The sequence below is a fragment of the Benincasa hispida genome, chromosome 5 (assembly GCF_027475165.1).
Source record: "Benincasa hispida cultivar pf3 chromosome 5, pf3_genome.v1.1, whole genome shotgun sequence".
NCBI lineage: Eukaryota > Viridiplantae > Streptophyta > Magnoliopsida > Cucurbitales > Cucurbitaceae > Benincasa > Benincasa hispida.
Genome location: NC_143482.1, coordinates 68,134,156 through 68,158,020, shown reverse-complemented (window position 1 = coordinate 68,158,020; position 23,865 = coordinate 68,134,156). Strand labels below are relative to the sequence as shown.

General features: G+C 31.8%; 2 protein-coding genes across 2 annotated transcripts; both read right to left on the bottom strand.

Moving 5' to 3' along the window:
• Positions 1 to 1,323: 1,323 nt before the first annotated feature.
• On the bottom strand, positions 1,324 to 2,993 carry LOC120078324 (xyloglucan endotransglucosylase protein 1-like). Its single transcript, XM_039032563.2, has 3 exons — positions 2,319 to 2,993; positions 2,034 to 2,227; positions 1,324 to 1,936 (listed from the first exon to the last, which is right to left on the bottom strand). The coding sequence occupies exons 1-3, from the start codon at positions 2,592 to 2,594 to the stop codon at positions 1,528 to 1,530; spliced, it is 879 nt and encodes a 292-aa protein (XP_038888491.2). The 5' UTR covers positions 2,595 to 2,993; the 3' UTR covers positions 1,324 to 1,527.
• A 9,460-nt stretch (positions 2,994 to 12,453) lies between these two features.
• LOC120078364 (xyloglucan endotransglucosylase protein 1-like) lies at positions 12,454 to 13,762 on the bottom strand. The gene is made up of 3 exons (XM_039032628.2): positions 13,382 to 13,762; positions 13,092 to 13,285; positions 12,454 to 13,003 (listed from the first exon to the last, which is right to left on the bottom strand). Exons 1-3 carry the CDS (start codon positions 13,628 to 13,630, stop codon positions 12,607 to 12,609), a joined length of 840 nt encoding a protein of 279 aa, XP_038888556.1. The 5' UTR covers positions 13,631 to 13,762; the 3' UTR covers positions 12,454 to 12,606.
• Positions 13,763 to 23,865: the final 10,103 nt, after the last annotated feature.

Below are 23,865 nucleotides of genomic sequence, written 5' to 3'. Positions count from 1 at the left end.
ATCATATCATATAATAAAAATTCAGAGATAACAGATGTAGAAGACTGTCAATTGATTCCTTTTAAGGAAGATTTATTAACTTAGCAAGTGGTCGACAACATTTGGGGTTGCATGATGGAATGAGTGAGAGACATGGTTAGATTCTTTAGGTTGGTTGAGCCTATGACTGTCCAGGGGAGTTTGAGGCTAGTATATCATATGACAAGAGTTCAGAGATAATAGATGTGGAAGGTTGCTTTTGGAAGACTTGTTAACTTGACGAGTGGTCGACAACATTTGAGGTTGCATGATGGAATGAAGGAGAGCCATGGTTAGGTTGTCGCGATTGGTTGAGCCTATGATTGTCTAATGGGAGTTTGAGGCTAGTCTAACTTGATCGAGCGAATCGGGTCAAACTAGTTAGGGGGCTTGATGTTTGAACATGATCAGCCAAAACCTCGAGACCTTTTCGACCAAAAGGTTATATTTAAAGATTATAAGAAGAAAAATGCTCAGTTGCATCTTTAATTACACATATCTAATTTGTATAGTGTCACTCAATTGTCTGACTAAAGTTTGTCACTTCTTCCTTTTAACTTTTTTTTGCTATATGATTGAAATAAATTGAATATACATATAGGTGCAACCCTAGATGCATCCAATATTGGTCTCATAAAAATATTTTACCCTACACTATCTATATTTATTAGGCTGTTTCAAGTTAATTGAATTATCTACTTTAATTGTTGGTCAAGAAGGAAAGAAAGACAATTCTTTCAAAGATTAAATTTTTTTTATTGGTTTAAGTTACGTTATAACCTAGTCCCTAAATTTCAAAGAACCTAGATTAGAGTCCTAAAATTTTCTATTCATAATTCTATTAACTAAATAATAAGGAGAAATATTTATTGATTTGGTACGATGTGATAGCCAAATCATATAACATTGTTTATTTATACAAGAGATTTGAAATATGATTCTTCGACAAGAAAGATATGTTGTAGTATCGTTGTTATTTTGTCCAATTGTTTACTCTTAACCATCCGTCTGTCACATTTTGTTAAGTTATATCAATGTTTGTCCAATAGGCATACACTATTCCATAAATTCAAAATTTAGAAAAAACCAAACAGACACACAACTATCAAGGCTCAAACACTAACTCGTAATCTATCTTTTTCAAGTATCCTAAGTTTCACAATATTTTATGATTTTCATTGAATATGCCATGGGCTTTAATGTTTACTTTATATCTATTTCAAGTTTTTCTCTTTCTGTTTTTCCAAAAATTAAGTTGATTATTAAGAAACATTTTATTCTATACTGAAATAAAATCATACAAAATTATAAAAAAATTATAAAAAGTTATTTATTCAGAATGAAAATTACATAGAGAGGTAAAATAAGATAAAAATGACAATAAATTTATATGCAAAAAGAATAAAAATAATTACATGAAATCAAATAATTATAGGAGACACAGAGGTAGTTGAATGTCTTGAATTGTATAGCATGACTTTAGCTTTAGAGCTAGGTGTATAAGCTCTCTCACAGGAACCTTGGGCGCTTGCATTCAGCTGGAATGCCTTGAGGAAATCTTTTGTGGTCAGTGCAGTAATTGTAGATCATGAACTTAGACTGCACCCATCTCAGTCTATTTCTACTCTTGGCATCTAGTCCTTGATTACTTTGTGCTCCACCTTGCAACGTATTTGAAAACTTGGAGCCACACGATGACGACCCAGATGATGCAACACATCCATTGGCATTAAAGTTTCTGTATGATGCTGTGAAAGGAGCTTGTGTCCAATCGGTCTTCACAAGCCCCCCTCTGGTTGCCCAACCGTCTGCATTCCACAAACTTGAATACACTCTCATGGGTTGGCTCTTCGGGTAAGAAACTCCTATCTTTTCCCAGTTGTGAAATACCCTTATAGGAATGTTATCCACTAGAAACCTGAAAGAGTAAAGTGTGGTTTAGTGACTTGAGAAGAAGTTAAATAGTATGTAGGATGATTGATGTTATTAGTGCTTTAATGGCAAGACCCTCTTACTTGATACTTTCTGGAGACCAGTCGATAGAATAGGTGTGAAATCCCTTGGTGGGATCAAACCAAAGGTGAAATTGTTGCTCCCTATTTCCTTTTCCCTGTGAGTAAATATTGGTATGAAGTGTGTATGGCTCTCCAGACGAGTTGCCTAAGAATTCAAAGTCAATCTCATCGTGTGATCCTCCTTGAGAAGACAACTGCAAGATAAGATATTGCGAGGTAAATCTAAAAGAACTCTACATGGGAAGAAAGTTAAAGATTGAATTAGAATTTTGTGTTCGGGCTTACATAAAAAGTAGTGACAGTGCCAGCAGAGTTTCCAGGGACGAGTTTCATTTGTACATCAAATCTTCCAAATAGAAACTCCTGCTTAGATTGAAAACCTGACCCTGAATCTTTGTCTAGAGATAGCGAGAGATGTCGGCCTCTATCTAGTATCTTGGCACGTGGACCACCCCAAGTAATGTCGACATCTTGGAGAAAGTTCCCGGCGGTGGCGATCATTACAGAAGCCATGAACACACACAGCAGAATCATCATGGTCGAACCTTTGTGAGGAGACATTTTTTTGCTTCCGCAAGAGAGAGAAGCTATAGAAAAGAGAGGCTTTTGAAATTGGTAAGATGAAAAGATAACGAAGATTGGTGTTGAAGTTTGGTTTGAGAAACCTTTATATAGGTGGGGAGTGGCTAATGGTAAGGTAAAGCCAAAACACTATAATTCACTCTATTTTCGAAGCTGGCAAACCGTGTCAACCATGGTGGAGCTGGATTGGGGCCCAAATCATTGGGGGAAGAAGCAGAGGAAGTCACAAAAAAGCATATTTTAATAGTGAAACATCTAAATTATGCATGCAGGTGAAGCTGGATATAATAATAAGTCTTGTCCCACAGAAATCGTAGCCGGTGCAGACCAAGGAAGAGAGAGAGGCGCAACGGACAAGAGCCATTTATGCTGGCAGACATTTTCTCAAATGGGAAAGCTTTAGCTTTCAGGTCCTCCATTATACCTTCCTCTTTGTTGCCGCAATGTCTATTGCGTTCTCCTTATGTTTTTTCTACAAGACCATAAATAGTCTTTTTAAAATAAAAAATTTTCACAGATAAAAAAAATATCAAACTATTTATAGAAACAGTAAAAAAATACTAATAAACATTAATAAACTTCTATCGACATCTATTAGTTTTTATCATTAATATACAATGATAGACTTCTATCAACTTCTATAAAAAAAAAGATTAAAATTTTGTTATTTAATGTAAATAATTTCTCTTATTTTTCTATTTTTGAAAATCTCCCTTTTAAAATTACTAAAATCACTTTTGTTAAGTTCAAAATCACTTTCAGACACGTTTTTAGTCGCTCAAAATTAGTTTAATGTTTAATTTTACACTTTTAAATGCAATTTTCATATTATCAAAATTGATTTTGAATTATGATAATTTCGAAAATGATAAAAATGATTTTAACCCTTTTAGAATCACACTTCCAAAGATGTCATAAGTTCTAGTGAGCTAGGTTGAAATTCTATTTTAGCCTATATAACTCTCAATTAACTCATTGAGGTGTATAACTTAAACTGAGTAAGTCAAAGATTCAAATCTCTCACCTCACATTTTGAATTTGATTTTTATATATATTTATTTATCTATATAAATACTTATGTACACTACAGGCAACATTTATCTTCTTGCATCCTACTAAATTGTCCAATCATAATTTGCTACATGACAAATTATTGTTACTTTTTTTTTTGAAATATTTTAATATATTTTATGTGTGTGATGAAAGTGCTAGGTACATCATGGAATGCAATCAAATATTGCTCTTTGATCTATTTTGATTATGTCAAAGGTCTATTTTAATTCTTATAAAGGAGTCACGATTTTCATTACAAAAGCTCACTGAATTCTTTGGGCATTTGTTTTATATAAAACGCATGTTAGGATTTTATGAAAATGGATTAAAATTATCTATTTTAAAAAGTACATGAACCAAAATAGTTGTTAATTTTAACGGGAGCAGACCAAAGTTAAAAAGTACTCTAAGGATTAAAATACAATTTAAATATATCAGTAAAAGACTATATATTTAGAAAAATATTTATAAATATTTCAATCTTATTTTATTTTCATCTTCCTATATTTTAGTATTTGTTTTCTTTTTCATAATTTTCTTTACGTTTAATTTTGTCTTTATAGACAAAGTTTTGCATGAGTTCGTTAAAGTATTGAAAAATTACCTTTTTAAGTGTTTTGATTATTTAGTATTAAGTTAGTTTGATCTTTAGTGTTTCAAAATGGGTACTTTTATTCAAATATATTTTTGATTCCTGAAATTTAAAATTGATATCTATTTGATTTGAAATTTTTAAAAACGATACTTTAGTGTCTAATGTTTGAATTACAATTTTAAATAGTCTCTATATTAAATTGACCATTAAGTGACGGGAAAATTGAAATAATATTGTTGTTTTCAAACTATTTATAAAAATATGATTTTTTTTTTTTTTAAATATGTCGAGTCTTCAAAATTCGACCAACCTAGGTCGAATTTTGAAGATTCGACCTTCATGTTTTTTTTTTTCCATTAATTCGACATTTTCTTATTTCTTATTTTCTTATTTTATTATACTCTAATTCGTTATTATTTGGTATATTCAATATTTTATTATTTTATTATTTTATTTAACTTAACTCTAAAAAGAACAAATTAAAAGAAAATAATATCTCATAAAAATAAAAAAATGTAAATTAAAATATCTCATTTATATAAAAATAATATAAAAATCAATGTGTCCCACAAGGCGGAAGTCGTCGATTTCGAGCTGGTTATCGTTGTTGACTTCGAACTTGAGATTGCTCTGGTTCTTTTTGATGTTGCTCTGTACCTCTGCATGCGCTTCATAATATAAATATTCATTATGCTCTCCACGACCCCGACCATGTCCATGCACGTATAAAGACGAAGGACCAGCCTCTAGGTCATAATGTCCTGAACCAAATGCTAGCATCATCATCACCGGACTAACATAATCAGTTTGACTTTGCGTCTGCATCACAGGGGCAACTCTCCCACATTATGGGCAACCTCATCAAACTCATCTTTTTCCCGAACAAGTCCTTTACGTTTAGGAGCTGGTGGAGAAACAATAGGTATATCATACATATAATGTATCTCCTCCATATAGCTTTAGTTGTCACTACATATAGCAAGAACCTGGTTCGGATCATTTGCAACATCACAGAGTCTACTGTTGTTCGATCTCTGTGAATTATAAAACAATTAGATAATATTTAAAATAAATTTAAATTAAAAATAATTAGATAATATTCATTCATTTACTAAATGACCCATAGCTGCTCCTGGAGAAGTGACGTAGCGCCTTGTGATATTATTATACGAATGAATATAGTCTTGAGTGACATCTCTGTCAAACTATTCAATAGAAAGCCCCACTGCAATAAACCTTGCACGATAGTGCCATCACACTACCAAATGTGCAACTTTTTCAGATCAATCTACAGTCCTTAAGTCGATATCATGCAATAGGGGTTCAGTATTACAAGGCGATGGGACATCCTGCTGAAAACCGAATTGTCTCATCATTCTGTCAGGAAGATGCTATTCACCAATGTGAAAACATATGAGAGGACTCATCGTCCGCCATATGTTTTGACCATTCGTACAGAAATTGGGCAAAGTATGCATAATAATTTTGTACGGCTCCTAAATAACCTGAAACACAAAATATTATATTGGAGAACATTAAAGACAAATACAATAAAAACGTGTATAAAATAATCAATTTGGTTCAGTGTTAATGTATCTGATCAGGTTGAAGCAGATCAAACATGTATCTGTACTGGCTGACTACATGTGTGACTGTCATAGTCATACAAAATTTGTCTCTCCACCAAATTTTTTAAATTGATAATTTAGATTCTAAATTAACTAGATCAGTGATATAAAAATTAAATTGAATTAAAATAACATACCGAGAACTGTAGGCTCATCTAGCTAACTGAGCGTCATTGGCATATTGTAGCTGTGGAGCATTTGTTGGAAATCGATCCCAAGCCCATAGTTGCAAAAGTTAAGAGGCCCAACTATCTCACGAACCTCAGGTCTTGTTGCTTTGCATAGTTGTCTATACAACCATGCCAAACATGCTCCACCCCACGAATACCGCCCTGCATCATGAAGGTTAGCTAATAGTGACAGGAACATCAAGTAAACAAAATGACTTGATTTGTCGAAAAACAGACTTCCACCCATCATTTGTAGTATATATGCCCGCGCATATCTTATGATGGTTTCCTCGTCTGCATCATTTGCGAGCTCACAGAATTGTATCTTTAACCATATCAAACTTAACCTCGATCCTTTAATTTTGTCGGCTGGTGAGCTCACACCGAGGTACAGTTGACAAACTTGTGACCAGTCATCGTACATCACTTCGGTGACCGGCTCATTGTCAACAGGTAACCCCAACAACACTTCTATATCTTGTAGAGTGATAGTGCCAACTGAATAAATCTCAATCTGGCAACCCCATAGAATCCAAATGTATGAAGTAGCGGTAGTATTCAAGGGTGGAGTGGGATAGTGCAGTGGACAACTGCCTTTCGACGCCTACAAGATATTTCTCCAGTAGTACGATCTTGTCATACAACAGATGATCGATGAATGGACTTGTGGTACAAAACATCGGGATCAATAGGTCCTGGGTTTAAAGCCATGATCTGAAAGAAAAAAAATATTTATTTCTCAATTAGAAGAATAATGTACAACTTAATTAACTAAATTAAATATACATGATAAAAAAATAATTTATTTCTCAATTAAATAATGTACAACTTAATTAAAAGAATAATGTACAACTTTATAAATTATATTAAAAAAATTGAATATACAATAAAAGTATCTACACTTAATTAAATATACATGATAAAAAAGTATTTATTTCTCAATTAAAAGAATAATGTACAACTTTATAAATTATAATAAAAAGTTGAATATACAATAAATTATAATAAAAAAATTGAATATATAATAAAAAAATATTTATTTCTCAATCTCTAATTATCTGGAGTTTGTTTTAGTAACGAAGGACACTTCCTTCGATTATGGCCGAACTGATTACAAAATCCACATCGTTGTCGAGTGACTGGTTCTGTCCAATCGATCTTTTTGGTCTACCTGATTTTCTCAACAACGATGGATCAAGATGTAAGACGAGCATATTAGGGTGCGTGATCCTGTAATCTTCATGCGGTACAGGTTGAAATTGAGGAGAATAACATTTAGCATACGTTGAAAATTTATAGTAGTCCTTAATAAAGTCTTCGTAGTTCATGTTAAAATGTGAGCAAACGGCCATAAAATGCGAGCATGGAATGCCGCTTGCCATTTGTTACATGAACAATATCGCTCGAACCTGTTTAGCCTCAATATTTGAACATTTCTTCATTTAGCATTGAGACTATGACGTCCGGTCTTCACATGAAACACACCTTCATATCGATCGTATGATTGTACTTCATATTTACTAGATCTTGCAGCCCATTTATTTATTTATTCGTGTACGTACCTGGATTTTTATTCCACTTAGTACTATAAGATATGCTTGAAACAAATTGTTAATGATATATATATAATATTACCAGGTGTATTTATCTTGATGCTCCAATGCGTCCTTTATTTCTTCTCTTCTTTTCTCAAAATAATTCACGCACTTGAAGAATGTTATTTAAGCAAGAGCATTTATAGACAACATTCAAGCTCCTTTGAGGATGCCATTATGCACTCTGATAGATTTGTCGTCATCCACCCATATTTGAACCCTCCATCATGTACTTGAGTCCATTGCTTTATACCAATGTTGTCAAAAAACTCAGACAGCTCTGATTTATTCATTTGATATCTTCAATTACTTTATTGAACTTCCGAATTTGAAACTGACACCCGACACGATAAACATAATTTTTCAATATATTAAATTTGCACTTTTTATTAAAGTTGCTGACAATATGTTGTAAGCAGAAACGATGGTGACATTTTGGTCCCGTCCAACCATTTGCTGGATTGTTTACTGCTGCGATTATGTCAGCATGTTGATATGAAATTAAACACACCTCTTCGTGTATTACAATTTCTCTCAAGTGTTTCAGGAACCATCTTCATGAGTCTGCAAACTCTTCATCTGTAACAGCAAATGCAAGTGAAAGAAGATGTCCGTTCGAGTCAACTTATGTAGTAATCAACAATTTTTCTCGATATTTGTCATACAAGTGTGTACCATCTATCTGAATTATCGATCGACATTTATTAAAAGCTTCTATACAAGGACCAAATACCTAAAATACAGAAGTTAGGATAACATGGCCTTCGGTAAGTGTTTCTTTCACTCTCCACTCTACACGTGTTTCAGGATTGGTCTGCTTAACCCATATACAACCACCTGGGTAACAATTTGTAAGACTTATCCCAATCACTGAACACTTTAACTAATGCTTTTCTTTTACCCTCCTACTCCATGGTAAGGAACATGATATCCAAACTTTGATTTGATGTCGGACTGTAGTTGTATCACGCTGATAGATGGTTTTTCTCTTACGGCATCACAGAACTCTAGTGCAATCAATTGCACATGACTTTAACTCAATTTTGAATAAAAACATGTATGATGCTCATTGTACTTAGTGATCTCGAACAAGCCAAGCAATTTTTTCTTTATTGCACGAAGTCTCCACTTGCAACGTTCCTCCCACTTCTTATATCGAATTGTCCAAATCGTCGGTGTCGATTTCACAGCCTCATATGGTGCGTGACATTTAATAGCAAAACATTTGACCGCGTGTTGTAGCATTTCTTTGTCTTGACAAACTGAGTATTGTCAACGTCCACAGGGGCTACAATTGGGTCATGTTCTCGAATCCTATCCAGTACATTCATATCCAAATCGTTGAATGTATCTGAAGGTAACTCATTTCACGACCATCGAAATCCAACTCTTCAAATTCATTGTCCGTTTCAGTTCTAAAATCTCTATACTGGTGTTTAGCCGCCATATCTTCATTATCACATGGCAATGCAACTGACTCTGGATCAAGATCAATACATTCAGTTGGATCTTCAAACTGACTAAATGGTGCATTCAAGTTTATATCCAATCCTATCCTATTTACATTTACATACAAATGTACTAAATGCGGTAGTGGCATCGCGATTGAGAACATCAAGTTTATAGCTTGTGCATTCGGAATAGGGAATGATATAAACCTTATTGATCCCTATGATTCTAGGTTAGGATGTCTATATATTATTTCTAACTGATTTGTTCCCATATCTACACTAAGTGATATCCCAACTATTTCAATGAATTATTCAAATACAATTCATTATTCATATTTATGCTAAAACCTCCACTTGGTGGTTGGTCATAGTCAATCCCATCAATACCTCAATCATATTACCATTTGTAAACAACATAAATCCCAAACATTTGTCCGCCATTTTCTAAAAAAAAAGAAAAGACAAACAATACATTACTGATTATTCTACTAATTATCAAACTTTAACAAAAACAAACCACAATAAAAATCACAATAAGAAATATATATAAGAAATATAAGAAATATATTTAAAAAATTATAATAAAAATCACAATAAGGTAAACTTTTTAAAACTATTTTTAAACATAACAATAAATTAAGCTTTTTATAACTATTTTTAAACATAACAACAAATTAAACTTTTTAAATATCATAAGAAATTTATACAAAAAATCACAATAATTTTGTATTAAACTAAAAATATTAAAGTTTTTAAATTATAAACATCTACTTTTTAAACATTACAATGAGAAAATCTTTTTAAAACTATTTTTTCAAATTTAATACAAAAAAAAATATATATATATTATAAGAAGTATATTAAAAAAATCACAATAATTTTGTATTAAACTAAAAATATTGCACATTTTAAATTATAAACATTAACATTTTAAGGTTTATGAACATCAATTTTTTAAACATAACAATAAATTAAACTTTTTATAACTATTTTTTAAACATAACAACAAATTAAACTTTTCAAATATCATAAGAAATTTATACAAAAAATCACAATAATTTTGTATTAACTAAAAATATTAAAGTTTTTAAACTATAAACATCAACTTTTTAAACAATACAATGAGGCAAGCTTTTTAAAACTATTTTTTTCAAATTTAATACAAAAAAATAAAACAAAATATTATAAGAAGTATATTAAAAAAATCACAATAATTTTGTATTAAACTAAAAAAATTAAACCTTTTAAATTATAAACATCAATTTTTTAAGGTTTATGAACATCAATTTTTTAAACATAACAATAAATTAAACTTTTTATAACTATTTTTTAAAAATAACATCAAATTAAACTTTTCAAATATCATAAGAAATTTATACAAAAAATCACAATAATTTTGTATTAAACTAAAAATATTAAAATTTCTAAACTATAAACATCAACTTTTTAAACATTACAATGAGGTAAGCTTTTTAAAACTATTTTTTCAACTTTAATACAAAAAATAAAACAAAATATTATAAGAAGTATATTAAAAAAATTACAATAACTTTGTATTAAACTAAAAATATTAAACTTTTTAAATTATAAATATTAATTTTTTAAGGTTTATGAACATCAACTTTTTAAACATAAAAATAAATTAAACTTTTTCAAACTATTTTAAACTATATTTTCAAAGTTAATACTAAAAGGATCAAATATCATAAGAAGTATATTTCAAAAAATCATAATAATTTTGTATTAAACTAAAAATATTAAAACATAAGTATCAACTTTTTAACCATAACAATAAACTGTACTTAAATACATAAAAAAACAATAAAAAACAAACAAAAGCAAACAAAATATAAATAAGATTAACATGTTGGTGTAACATAATATAAATAAGATTAACACTAATAACAACTATTAAGATTAACAATAATAGAGAAAGAACTACTAACATCAATATGTAAATATTATTGAATTCAACAACTATTAAAAAATTAACATGATAGATCTACTAAATATAAAAAAACTAGTAATAAATAAATAGTAAACTCACAAATTTAATAGTGCTTTTACTTTTTTCCCCCAAAGTGACAATGGCCTCTCTTTTCTCTGTTATCTGACAACAAAAACTATGAAAAAAAAAATATATTATGAGAATATAAATTTTTTTGTTAATGTTACCTTTTTTGTTCTTTGTTGCCCAAACAACAATAAAAACTATAAAAAAAATATAGTAGTATGAGAATAGGAACAAAATTTATAGTTATTTAAACAAATGAAATTTTGCATAGTAAAAGTATAAACCTCACAATTTAATGGACGAATGTAGGAGAAGAAGAAGATTTGCCAATAAAGAAATGAAGAAAGCAGAAGCAAATTTGTAAGAGTTTTAATTAGGTTCGAAGAAGAAGGCGAAATGATTTGAAGAAATGAAGAAACGAAAAAATGAACAAACGATGAAATGAAGAAGACAGAACTTTTGTGAGAAATGAGAGAATGAAGGCGGAGAGATGTGAGAAATGAGAGGAGAGGAGGAGGGGGTTAAAACGTTAAAGGTCGAATTTTAAAAACTTGACCCAGTGTTGGCAGAGGGGCATTGGGAATATTAAATTGATGGGACGAGACGCTACACGGCTGCAGAGATTCGAAAAGCTTTAAAGGAGGTCGAGGGTTCAACCCTAGACCTCTTCTTCCATCTCTTCCACTGCTTTCACTGTGGAGATTCCCACAGCTTTAAATTCTTCCATCAGAGATTCCTGCAGCTTTAAAGGAGGTCAAGGGTTACCCTCGACCTCTTCTTCGATTCTTCCACCCTTTGCAACTTTAAAGGAGGTCAAGGGTTGAACCCTCAACCTCTTCTTTAAATTTTGTTAACCCTCGACCTCTTCTTTATTTTGTTTTAGGTCGAGGGTCAAACCTTCAACCTCTTCTTTAATTTTCGACATCTTTTTAGGTCGAGGGTTGAACTCTTGACAAAATATTTTATATAACATTCCCGCGCTCGAAAACTCCAAAACAACCCTAAATCTCTAAATAGTTTCACAACCACAATATTTTCCTAAATTCTTTTCCCAACCACAATATTAAAAAAAATATCCATTTAAGTGACTATACCAGAAAAATGACGTGGATGACTTGGGAATATGTATTTGATGATATATTTTGTACATTTTTCTTTTTTGTCTTTTCCTCTCCTCTCTTTCTCTCTGGACTCTCTCCTCTCCCAATTGATTATTAATAAACCTTTTATTCCATATTATATTTAAAGAATAAAATAAAATCTTACAAAATTAAAAAAAAAAAATGAAAATATGATTTATTCAGAATGACAATTATCCAGAGAGAGGTAAAATAAGATAAATAATGATAACAAATTTTTATGCAAAAAGAATAAATTAATTACATGAAACCAAATAATTATATGAGACACACATAGAGGCATGCAGTTGAATGTCTTGAGCTGTATACTATGACTTTGGCTTTAGAGTTTGGTGTGCAAGCTCTCTCACAGGAACCTCGGGCGCTTGCATTCAGCTGGAATGCCTTGAGGAAATCTTTTGTGGTCAGTGCAATAATTATAAATCATGAACTTAGACAATCTATTTCTACTCCTGGCATCTAGTCCTTGATCACTCTGTGCACCACCTTGCAAAGTACTCGAAAACTTGGAGGCACACGATGATGACCCAGTTGATGCAACACATCCATTGGCATTGAAGTTTCTGTATGATGCTGTGAAAGGAGCTTGTGTCCAATCAGTCTTCACCAGCCCCCCTCTGGTTGCCCAATCGTCTGCATTCCACAAACTTGAATAAACTCTCATGGGTTGACTCTTCGGGTAAGAAACTCCAATCTTTTCCCAGTTATGGAATACCCTTATAGGAATGTTATCCACTAGAAACCTGAAAAAGTAGTGTGGCTTAGTGATTTGGGAAGAAATTGAATAGTATGTAGGAAGATTGATGGTATTGCATGGCAAGGCCCTCTTACTTGATACTTTCTGGAGACCAGTCGATAGAATAGGTGTGAAATCCCTTGGTGGGATCAAACCAAAGGTGAAATTGTTGTTCCCTATTTCCTTTTCCTTGTGAGTAAACATTGGTATGAAGTGTGTATGGCTCTCCAGACGAGTTGCCTAAGAATTCAAAGTCAATCTCATCGTGCGATCCTCCTTGAGAAGATAACTGTAAGATAATTACATATTGCAAGTTAAATCTAAAAGAACTGTGAACATGAAAAAAAAGTTCAAGATTGGATTAGAATTTTGTGTTGGAACTTACATAAAAAGTAGTGACAGTGCCTGCAGAGTTTCTAGGGACGAGCTTCATCTGTACATCAAATCTTCCAAATAGAAACTCCTGCTTTGATTGAAAACCTGACCCTGAATCTTTATCGAGAGAAAGTGAGAGTTGTCGGCCTCCATCTAGTATATTGGCACGTGGACCACCCCAAGTAATGTCAACATCTTGGTGAAAGTTGCCAGCAGTGGCGGTCATTATAGAAGCCATGAACACACATAGTAGAATCATTATTGTCGAACCTTTGTGAGAAGATATATATATATATATTTTTTTTGCTTCCGCAAGAGAGAAGCTATAACAAAGAGAGGGTTTTGAAATAGGTAAGCTGAAGAAAATAACAAAGCTTGGTGTTGAAGTTGGGTTTGAGAAACCTTTATATACGTGGTGAGTGGTTAGTGGTAAACATAAAGCTTAAAAGCTATTATTTATTCTAATTTCAAAGCTGGCAAACCGTGTCAACCATGGTGAGAGCTGGATAGGGGCCCAAATCATTGGGGGGGAAGAAGGAAGCCACAAAAATGCATATTTTAATAATGAACTATCTACATTCTTCATGCAGGTGAATTGAAGCTGGATATAATATAAGTATTGTCCCACAGATATCATAGCCGGTGCAGATAAGGAAGAGAGAGAGGCGCGACGGACAAGATCCATTTATGCTGGCAGGCATTTTCTCAAATGGGATAGCTTTAGCTTTCAGGTTCTCAATTATACCTTCCTCCGGTGGCCACAATGTCTATTGCGTTCACTTTAGAGATATTTGAGATATTTGAGGTAAAGTGTGGAATAGTAAAAAATAAAGAGTATAAGAAATTAATAAGATATAAAATTGATGTAATTTAATTATGAGGCCTACCAATTTTTTGGATCAAATAAACAAGTGAATTTCACAATTTTAACTTTTTAATTCCTATCCTACATCTCTTTGGACTAAATACATTATTTATGTTTTTTTCTCGTAAAAGATAAAGTGGGTTGAAATTCTACTTTTTAGCCCAACTTCAAAGGTAAAATACTTTAAGGATTAAAACAGAATTAAAAAAAAAATTAGGTGCAATTGGATTAAAAGTTGTCACGTGGTAATTTGTTTGTTTGTTTGTTTTTTTAATCATTAAAAAATTATTTTTTTATGTGTATAAGGATGGGAAACATTAATTTAGTTGGAGCCACTAAATATTGCTCTTTAAATATATTACTAAAAAACTATATATTTAAAAAATATTTATAAACATTTCCATCTTATCTTATTTTTTAATCCCTAAATTTAGTATTTGTTTTCTCTCTCATAATTTTCTTTACGTTTACTTTTGTCTTCATAGACAATGTTTTGCTGTTTTTTTTTTTTTTTAATGTACCTGTTCGCTAAAGTATTGAAAAATTACCTTGGAATTCCCAAATACACGGGGAATGAAGGAGGGAGTAGGGAATTTTTTTCCCTGTTTGCAATTTGGGACTGAGGACGGGGAATATATTCCCCGACCCTGACCTTGATCTGTGTCTCCGTCCTGCTTCGACTTTTGTATATAAATTATAATTTTATAATATATATATACTAATATTAATATTGTAGACTTTGTTAGGATAATTATAGAGATTTTAATTATTTAAGTTTAAGACTTTATTATTTTAATTTGTTAGATGTAGTATTTAAGATATGATGTTTTAATTGTTGAATTTTAATTTATAAAAATTATTAGAATTTTACATTTTAATTATAACTTTTAAAATTGAATGTGTATTATTACTTTTATTACTAAAATTAATAATATTTTATTTAAATGAAAGTTGTATTGGATATGTTTAAGGAATTGTTAAAAGTATATATTTAATTGAAATAAAAAATTGTTAGAAAAAAATGATGATGGAAAATTTTTCCTATGAGGCATCCGATCCCCGTAAAATCCTTACGGAAATCCCCACCCTACGAGAAAATTCGTGGCAATGGAGAATGAAATAGAGGAACGAGAATAGGGACGGAGAGGACTTCTCTGTTCCCGCTCCATCCTATAGAGATTTCTAGATTTCTCCTTTTGGGGCACTTCCTATGTAAAACACCAAAGTTTTCTTCACCCGAATTATTTTCCCTTTAAAAGCATCTCTTTCATTACACATAACAAAGTTCCATTATTATTATTTTCTGAATTGTGAAGCTTCCTAGTATTGCATGCTCTCGAACGTTGAATGCTTGATATAGCGGCAAGTTGACCCAATTATGCAATAACAGAGAGAAACCAAACGGTATTTAGGGAGGAAAAAAAAAAAGAAAAAAAGAAAAAAAAGCTTCCGCGTGTGCGAGAGAGCGAGATGGCTTGTCATTTGTCAACTAGATTCGTTTGAGCTGGCATCCGACGAGTATTTCTATCCCACAACATTAGGTCATGGTAAATTATAGGGTTTAATCAAATTATGAAACTAAATTCTAAATAGTCCCTAATTATTTAGGATTATTTTATTAAATTATAGGGACCAAGTTCTAATTATAAATCATAAATACTAAATTTTAACTTTTTTTTTTTTTTTCAAATTATAGGGACTAAATTTAATATTACTTTTTTTTTTTTCTAAAAAGAATTCTTAAAATTAACCTTTTAGTTTGTCTAATAAAATCTTAAAATTTATAAGTTTCAAATAAGTCATTTTATCTAATAAATTCTTAAATTTTAATTTTGTATAAAACTCTGCCATATTTGACATCCACCAAAATATAATTAACATATTTGTATTACATATAAGTTTTAGATTTTTTTTTTTGGGTTTTTTATGCTCTTCTCAAAAATATATGTCGCATGGCAGAATTTATTAGATACAAAATTTTAAATTTATGAATTTATTTAAAATATTCAACCAAACTAACCCAAATAGTACTTGTTAGGTTGTGTTAGGTAAAATATTTGTTTGGTTTGGGTTAATTTTTTCAAGGATTGGCAAGAGTTTTTGGGGAAAAAATCGATTCAACCTACATTATTTTCTTCGACATTTTTGCCCATGAAGGACGTTACATGGACATAGAAGGCTCTCTGTCGATATATAATGTGTGGGTAGAAAGACAATTTCTGCTCAAGAAGGTTGTCGCGTTGGGAAAAAAAAAAAAAAGGCTTTCTGCTAATGTTCATTAAGTGGGCAAAATTGAATTTCTACCCACGTTTTTTTTACTATCGTCAGTAGAGATGCTGGCACATCATTAAATGCATTAGCATTTAGAGAAGAGTTAAAATTGGGAAGATAATAGTGTAAATATTATTCTTCTTACTTATGAATCAAATACAAGGTCTTCTTATATAGAAGAAAGACCAACTATCAAAAAGGAAAAAATATTACAGACATAAATGATAAATATATACATATTAAACATCAAATATTACAAGAGAAATAAAAGAAAATCTAACACTCCCCCTTAAGCTAGTTTGTAGATGTCATCCGTAGTCAGCTTGCTGAGAAGTTTAAAAAATTGTCTTTTCGAAAGGCCTTTAGTTAGCATATCCTCATTGTTTGTTCTGTCGTTGGAAGATAATATATGCATATTACACCTGCATCAACCTTCTGCTTTATGAAACGCTTGTCAACTTCAATGTGCTTTGTCCTATCATGTAGAACTAGATTATGAGTTATAGCGATGACAACCTTGTTATCACAATAAACTCTTATAGGGTTTTCTTGAGACACTTTCAGTTCTTCAAGGATCCTGTTGATCCATATACCTTCACAAATTTCATAGCTAAGGAACTAAATTCCGCGTCAGTACTACTCCTGGCTACTACATTTTTGTTTTTTACTACACCATGTAATTAAATTTCCTCTAATAAATGAACAATAGCCAAAAGTAGATCTTATATTAGTAGTTTTCCAACCCAATCTGCATCAGTATATAATTTAACACTACTACAAAAACAGTGTTTCTTGACTTTTTTAAAACGTCAAGAAAGCTAATGTCAAGAATGTCGATTTTCTTGATGTTTTAAAAACGTCAAGAAAAGTGACACTTGACATTTAAAAAACGTCAAGAAACACAGACACTTGACATGTTTGAAATGTCAAGAATATGGGCATTCTTGACAAGGAAAAAAGTCAAGAAATTTTATGAACTTGACATTTAAAAAATGTCAAGAAACACAGACACTTGACATTTTTGAAATGTCAAGAATATGGGCATTCTTGACAAGGAAAAAAGGTCAACAAATTTTGTGAACTTGACATTTAAAAAATGCCAAGAAATTTTCTTATGATTTTTTTAGAAAAATTTATAATGTTAACGTTTTTACCTATAATTGCTCCTGTATTTTGATCCAACTATGAAGCACAGATACTTCATGTGAGGCAAAGAATCCGTATCAGACATGTATCAGATACTGATACTTCTAGATACTTCTCAGATACGTATCTGACGAGCGATTTGATGTATCTATTTTTACGCTTACTTTTTTTTAAAGAAAAAAGACAAACAACTCATCTAATCTTTTTCCATCTAAAACTAAGCAACCTATTTTTTTAAGCAAGATAAAATGTACCTTCAATGTATCAGTATCATCATTTTTTAGAAATATATATTAAAATAATATATAAAAATGATGTATCCTTCAACTTATTCGTATCTTAGTTTTTTAGAAATTGACGAATTATTGTATCTAATCATATCCGTGTCTATGCTTCATAGTGATCCAACAACCACATTTGGTATATATATGACATATATTCATCAATCAAATAAACAATATACACACATTGACAAACTTATATATCAACAACAAACCACCAATATTTCTTTATAAAAACTTAACTTCTTTAACATTGTCAATATATACAACCTAAGGAACATAATTCTATAAGTCAACCCATATGGACACTTCCAAAATAATATAAGGAACATAATTCTAACAATCAACCCAATATGAACAGTTTCAAAAATTATATTCCCAATCTACATCAGTATATAATTCAATTAACTTGAAAATGATCATGTTTTTAAAATAATATACCTTTGCCTGGAGTTCCTTTCAAGTATCTCAGGATTTTGTACACTGCAAATTCTATATTTGGACGTATATGAGATAAGTATATCAATCTACCTACAAGTCTTTGGTATCTGTCTTTGTCCTTTACTTCTTTTAGACTTGCACCTTGTAATTTCAGATTCAATTTGATAAGAGTGTCTGCTATCCGACAACCAAGTAAAGCTTTCTCAAAGTAAGTCAATAACATATTTCCTTTGATAAACAAAAATTCCTTTCTTAGATCTTGCAACATCCCTAAAAATATTTTAAGGTTCCCAAGTCTTTGATTTATTCGAAACTCAATTGCAAGCTTGTTCTTAATATCAACAAAACCTTCTGCATCATTTCTTGTGAGAATAATGTCATCAACATAGACAATTAAAATAACTATTTTATTATTCTCATAGTATTTATAGAAGATTGTATGGTCTGCTTGACTTTGCTGGTATCCTAACTAGTAGCTTTTTTTCCACAGTATTCCAACTAAACTCTTGGAGATTTGAGACCATATAATGATTTCTTTAATCTGCAAACTTTATTATTTCCAAATTCCATTTCAAATCCTGGTGGTAAACTCATAAACACCTCATTTTTTAAAACACCATTGAGAAAAACATTTTTAACGTTTAATTGATGAAGAGATCAATCTAAGTTAGCTGCATGAGACGAAAGGATTCTGATGGAGTTGATCTTTGCAACTGAAGCAAAAGTCTTCTGATAACCATTTCCATAGGTTTGAGCAAAACCTTTAGCTACTAATCTAACTTTGTACCTTCAACTCTACCATCAACGTTACACTTTACTGTGAACACTCATTTGCACCCCACAGTCTTCTTATCCTTTGGCAAGTTTGTTATTTCCCAAGTACCACTTTGTCTTAAAGCATTCATTTCCTCCATGACTACCACTTTCCAATTTGGATAATCTAAGGCTTCTTGTATATTTCTTGGAACAAATTTGTCTATCCTAGATGTGAAGACTATATGACTATTTGACAATTTCAATATGAGATGTAGCTTGCAATGAGGTATTTAGTACAAGTCCTAGTACCTTTTCTAATAGCAATAGGAATATCAAGATCAAAGATAATAGGTAAGGTATTTTGAACATTCGAAATTGGAGAAAAAGAATTAACAGACCTTTCACCATTAGGAATTGACAAGGAATTTCCAGCATCATTTATCGGAATTTCAAATTGGTTTTGTGTAGAATCAACTCTCTGATCTTCGTTCCTTTGATTGACTGCTCTTCTACTATAAAACTTTAACTCAAGAATTTGATATGTAGAGTCAGTTTGTAGTATTTCTTCCCTTGAATGAGACATTTCTATACTTGACATTAAAGGACTTGGTACAGACATGCCAAGGTGACTAACATAAGGAAATGATTCAATATATCTAAAAAATTATCTTCTAAATTTGACTTCTCCCCCTGAAGAGAATTTTCATTAAATATGGTTGTTCTAAAAAAGACACATCCATACTCACATAAATATTTTTGTCTGAGGATCAAAACATTTATAACCCTTTTGATTTGAAGCATAACCCCAAAAAAATACATTTTGTAGCTCTATGATCAAGTTTTGATAAAAAATAACTAGATATGTAAACATGTGCAATGCAACCAAAAGTATTCATAGGTAAATCAAAATATATGTGACAAGTTGGAAAAAAGTTTTAACACATTATTCAAGAGGGGTTCAAAAATTCAAGACTTTACTAGGCGTTCTATTTATAAAAAAGGTAGTTGTGAGTACAACTTCTCTCCATAAATACTTAAGAACATGCATAGAAAACATTATGACACGTGCAACTTCAAGTAAATGTCTATTTTTCCGTTCAAAAATTCCATGTTGAGGGGTATCATGACATGTAGACTGATTCTTTTATCTTTTAAAAAATCACTCTGCATTGAAGTATTCAGTTCCATTATCAGAGTGTAAAATGTTGATTTTGGTTTGAAATTGAGTTACAATCATATTAAAAAAGTGTTTAAGAAGAATTTTCACCTAAAATCTATTTGTCATTAAATAGACCCAAGACAGACGTGTGCGATCATCAATAAGAATAACAAACCACTTTTTACCACTATGAGTCAAAATTTTAGAAGAACCCCAAACATCACTATGAATGAGATAAAATGGTTTGGAGACCTTGTATGGTTTTAGAAAATATGTGGATCGATGATTTTTTGCAAAAATGCAACTTTCACATTGAAGAGAAGAACAATCCATATTCTTGAATAATTTTGGAAACAGATGTTTAAGATAGTGAAATTTGGGTTATCCTAATCTATGATGCCAAAGCATAATTTGTCCATGACCAGAAAGAGAACCGGTACCATTGAGACACTAAGTTATTTTATTACAAAAAAAATCTCGATCAAAGTAGTAGAGATCATTAAGCATCCTAATGCTCCTAATTTGTTGTCCCGACTCTTGATGCTGAAAGGTATAATGAGAATCAAAGAAGATATCATGATAATTAGAATCTCGAGAAAGTTTATTAGAAAATAATAGGTTACATGCTAGGTAAGGAACCTAGAGAACAAATGATAACACCATAAAAGTGCTATAATTCTTAGCTTAATCTACCCTTGTTCGTGAATTTTTATGCGTTTATTGTCATATTTGTTGGGTTTTATGTCCTAAAACTCGTTGTATGTAAACAATGGAACTTATTTTGAACATTCAATAAAGATGTTATTGAATATATCTATTGCTTGAATAGAAATCCAATAAACTTGAAAGTCCCTTGACTATTGGATGAGTCCTTGAACTTTATGTGGAGACATAAAGGTGGATCAGGTTTATGGATCCTGGTTTCTTCCCCTGTGCATTGGTACCTTCCAACAATATTTTGTAGGTAATAATCATCCAAGGGGTAAATTGGTCATATAGAGCAAAAATGAACAAAAAAAAGAGCTTATTAGAATTAATCATAAAAAGAAGAGAAATTTATAAAATTTCCATAAGACAGCAGCATTGCAACCCTCTGGAGAGCATAGCTCTACTCTGAAGGATAGTAGCAACCATGCTCTGAAGTTTCGCAATGCCCTTCTTATGCACAACTCTTATGCTTGAAGACAGTAGCTACAATTCAATAGCGTTGCAACGCTACGAATATTGATAGAAAGATGAAGTTTACGCGCATCCTGCCTAATTCAGTGTAGTGTCACAACGAGCCTTTATGCTCAAGGTCTATGCTTCGATAGTAGTGTTGCAATGTTGTGTCAAGTATCGTAAAACTCTCCCTCGATTATAAAAAGAAAAATTCAGTTTTTCAGCAGAGAAGAGGACATTTAACTCGATTTTCACCCAAATTTCCAAATCTCTGTCTTAGTTCTTCATCTTTTTCTCTCTTTCATTCATTTTACTTGTAATTTCTTGAAGATTCTTGTAAAAATGCAAGGCTAAGATTAGTCTTTCTAGTCTAAGTTTGGATTGAATCCTAATTTTCTTCGTTATGAGACTTTGATTTTCTGAATTTTTTGATGAATGCTTGCTATAATTTCATTCTTGAATGGTAATTCAATTTCTATGAATTGACTTCTAGAGTTTTTGGCCAATTCTCTTTAATTTGATTTTTTATTACAATTGTGCATTTATGTATATTTAATCTCAAAGAGCAAGATTTAAGCATGCTTGTGTGTAAATTAGGTTATTTAGGACAATCTTTTTACAGCATTGCATGATAAGTAGATTTCAAGAACCATTGAATTAATAACCTAGGTTTTCCGACTTATTAATTCAACTTAGCTAAATTTCCTTTACGTAATGCGGTTACTTGATTGATATGGACGCTATCGTACCAAATTAATTGAAGCATCTAACATTCATTAAGAAATTAATCATAAAATTAAGAAATGCATTTCTAGTCTTTTTGTGTGCATGAGCTAAGATAATAATTAGCAAGCATTACATACATTTAAAGGCAATGAACAACCAAGAAAATAGAGAGGATTCCTAAAACATAAACTAGATTCTTTTAAATCGAGTTAATTTCTTTTCAATTTCGCTTTTAAATTCATGCAGTTGAATTTGATTTTGTGTGCGTGTATTTCTTGTCATGTATGACCCATTCTTTTGGAGGTCTTAGACTTCAAATTTTGCAAACATTAACAGGGAAGAACAGAGGCTCTAACAAGAGTGGAGAAGAAGACAAGGAGAAGGTGAGCTTGAAACCAAACCAATCCATCAAGAAGATTCAGAAAAAGAAGAAGACTTAGAAGATTTTCATACTGAAGAAGATATGGGAGAAGTAAGAGAAAAGACTGTGAGGGAGCTTGCTGAGCCCTCACTATGCTTAGTGAGGGCTTGTAGGCAATAACAAGTCCTAGCCAAAAAATTGGTATTGTTGCCTGGGAATCTTAGCAACTATTTTAACCAACTTTTTAATTCGATTTTGTGTGTGTGTATTTCTTGTCATGTATGATCCATTTTTTTGGAGGTCTTAGACTTCAAATTTCTGCAAACATTAACTGTGAAGCCCGAATTTCCATTTTCCCTACTTAAGTAGGAAATAAAAGGGATTAACTAAGTATAAGTTAAATCCTATATTAAAGAGTAGGAAAATTCTAAGTGTTTAAATAAGATTGTTTAGTAGCTTTGAGATAAGTCTTAACTAGTAAAATTTGGTTAAGTATGAATCCAAAAAGAACTATGCGTTGGAGGCTAGGAAAAATAACTAAGTATTAGACAATGCGTTGACCTTATGCTAAGCGTTGGTGTTGTGCCATGCATTGGCCATTAGAATTTGAGAGGATATTTGGGTTTTGAAAGAGTCTGAAGTATGGCCAAGAGGAAAGGCTATGCAGGGACAAGCATGCGTCAGCCTAGGTTTGAGAGGTTAGTAGAGCATATGGTACCCTCAAGTTGTGCGGACATAGGTGCAAGGCACTGGAGATGCGTGCGTGGGTTGATCGTGTATGCGGCGATGGTATGCGATGGTATGCTGATGCTACGCGATGGTATCCAGCGATGCCACACGATGGTATGTGGCGATGCTACACGATGGATGCGACGATGCTACGTGATGGATGCGGCGATGCTACACGATGGTATGCAACAACACTATGCGATGGTGCTATGCGGCAGCCTTGTTAAAGGATGAGCTAGGCGATGAAACAAGCTATGGTGGATGCATGGTGATTTTCCTTGCATTGATAAGGCTTGCAGTAATAAGGTTTATGAGGTTGGTTGCGTTGGTCATAAGGGATGCGTTAGCAAGAGCCTAGGCGATGGTGAGCTATACCATGAGTGTTGAGTGTAGAACCAAGTCGACCCAAAGGTTGTTATGTGCGATAGGATAGGAGTCCTGTCTTGGAAGGAAGGTCAGAACCTGTGGAGAGGCTATGATGATTGAAGGCTCTCACTCATTTCTTATCTGACTTTGAAAAAAGAAAGAAAAAAAGCTCGGATATATGCATAATTTAATGCATCTGAGAGCTACCTTGTTCTCAGTTACTCATAAAATG

What these genes read in the sequence shown, in the direction of transcription:
- LOC120078324 (XM_039032563.2), bottom strand. Translation starts at nt 2,594, where the DNA reads ATGTCTCCTCACAAAGGTTCGACCATGATGATTCTGCTGTGTGTGTTC. An exon ending in GCACTGTCACTACTTTTTAT is followed by an intron (nt 2,228 to 2,318) that starts GTAAGCCCGAAC and finishes CTTATCTTGCAG; the next exon opens with TTGTCTTCTCAAGGAGGATC. An exon ending in TGGTCTCCAGAAAGTATCAA is followed by an intron (nt 1,937 to 2,033) that starts GTAAGAGGGTCT and finishes TTACTCTTTCAG; the next exon opens with GTTTCTAGTGGATAACATTC.
- LOC120078364 (XM_039032628.2), bottom strand. Translation starts at nt 13,630, where the DNA reads ATGATTCTACTATGTGTGTTCATGGCTTCTATAATGACCGCCACTGCT. An exon ending in GCACTGTCACTACTTTTTAT is followed by an intron (nt 13,286 to 13,381) that starts GTAAGTTCCAAC and finishes ATTATCTTACAG; the next exon opens with TTATCTTCTCAAGGAGGATC. An exon ending in TGGTCTCCAGAAAGTATCAA is followed by an intron (nt 13,004 to 13,091) that starts GTAAGAGGGCCT and finishes CTACTTTTTCAG; the next exon opens with GTTTCTAGTGGATAACATTC.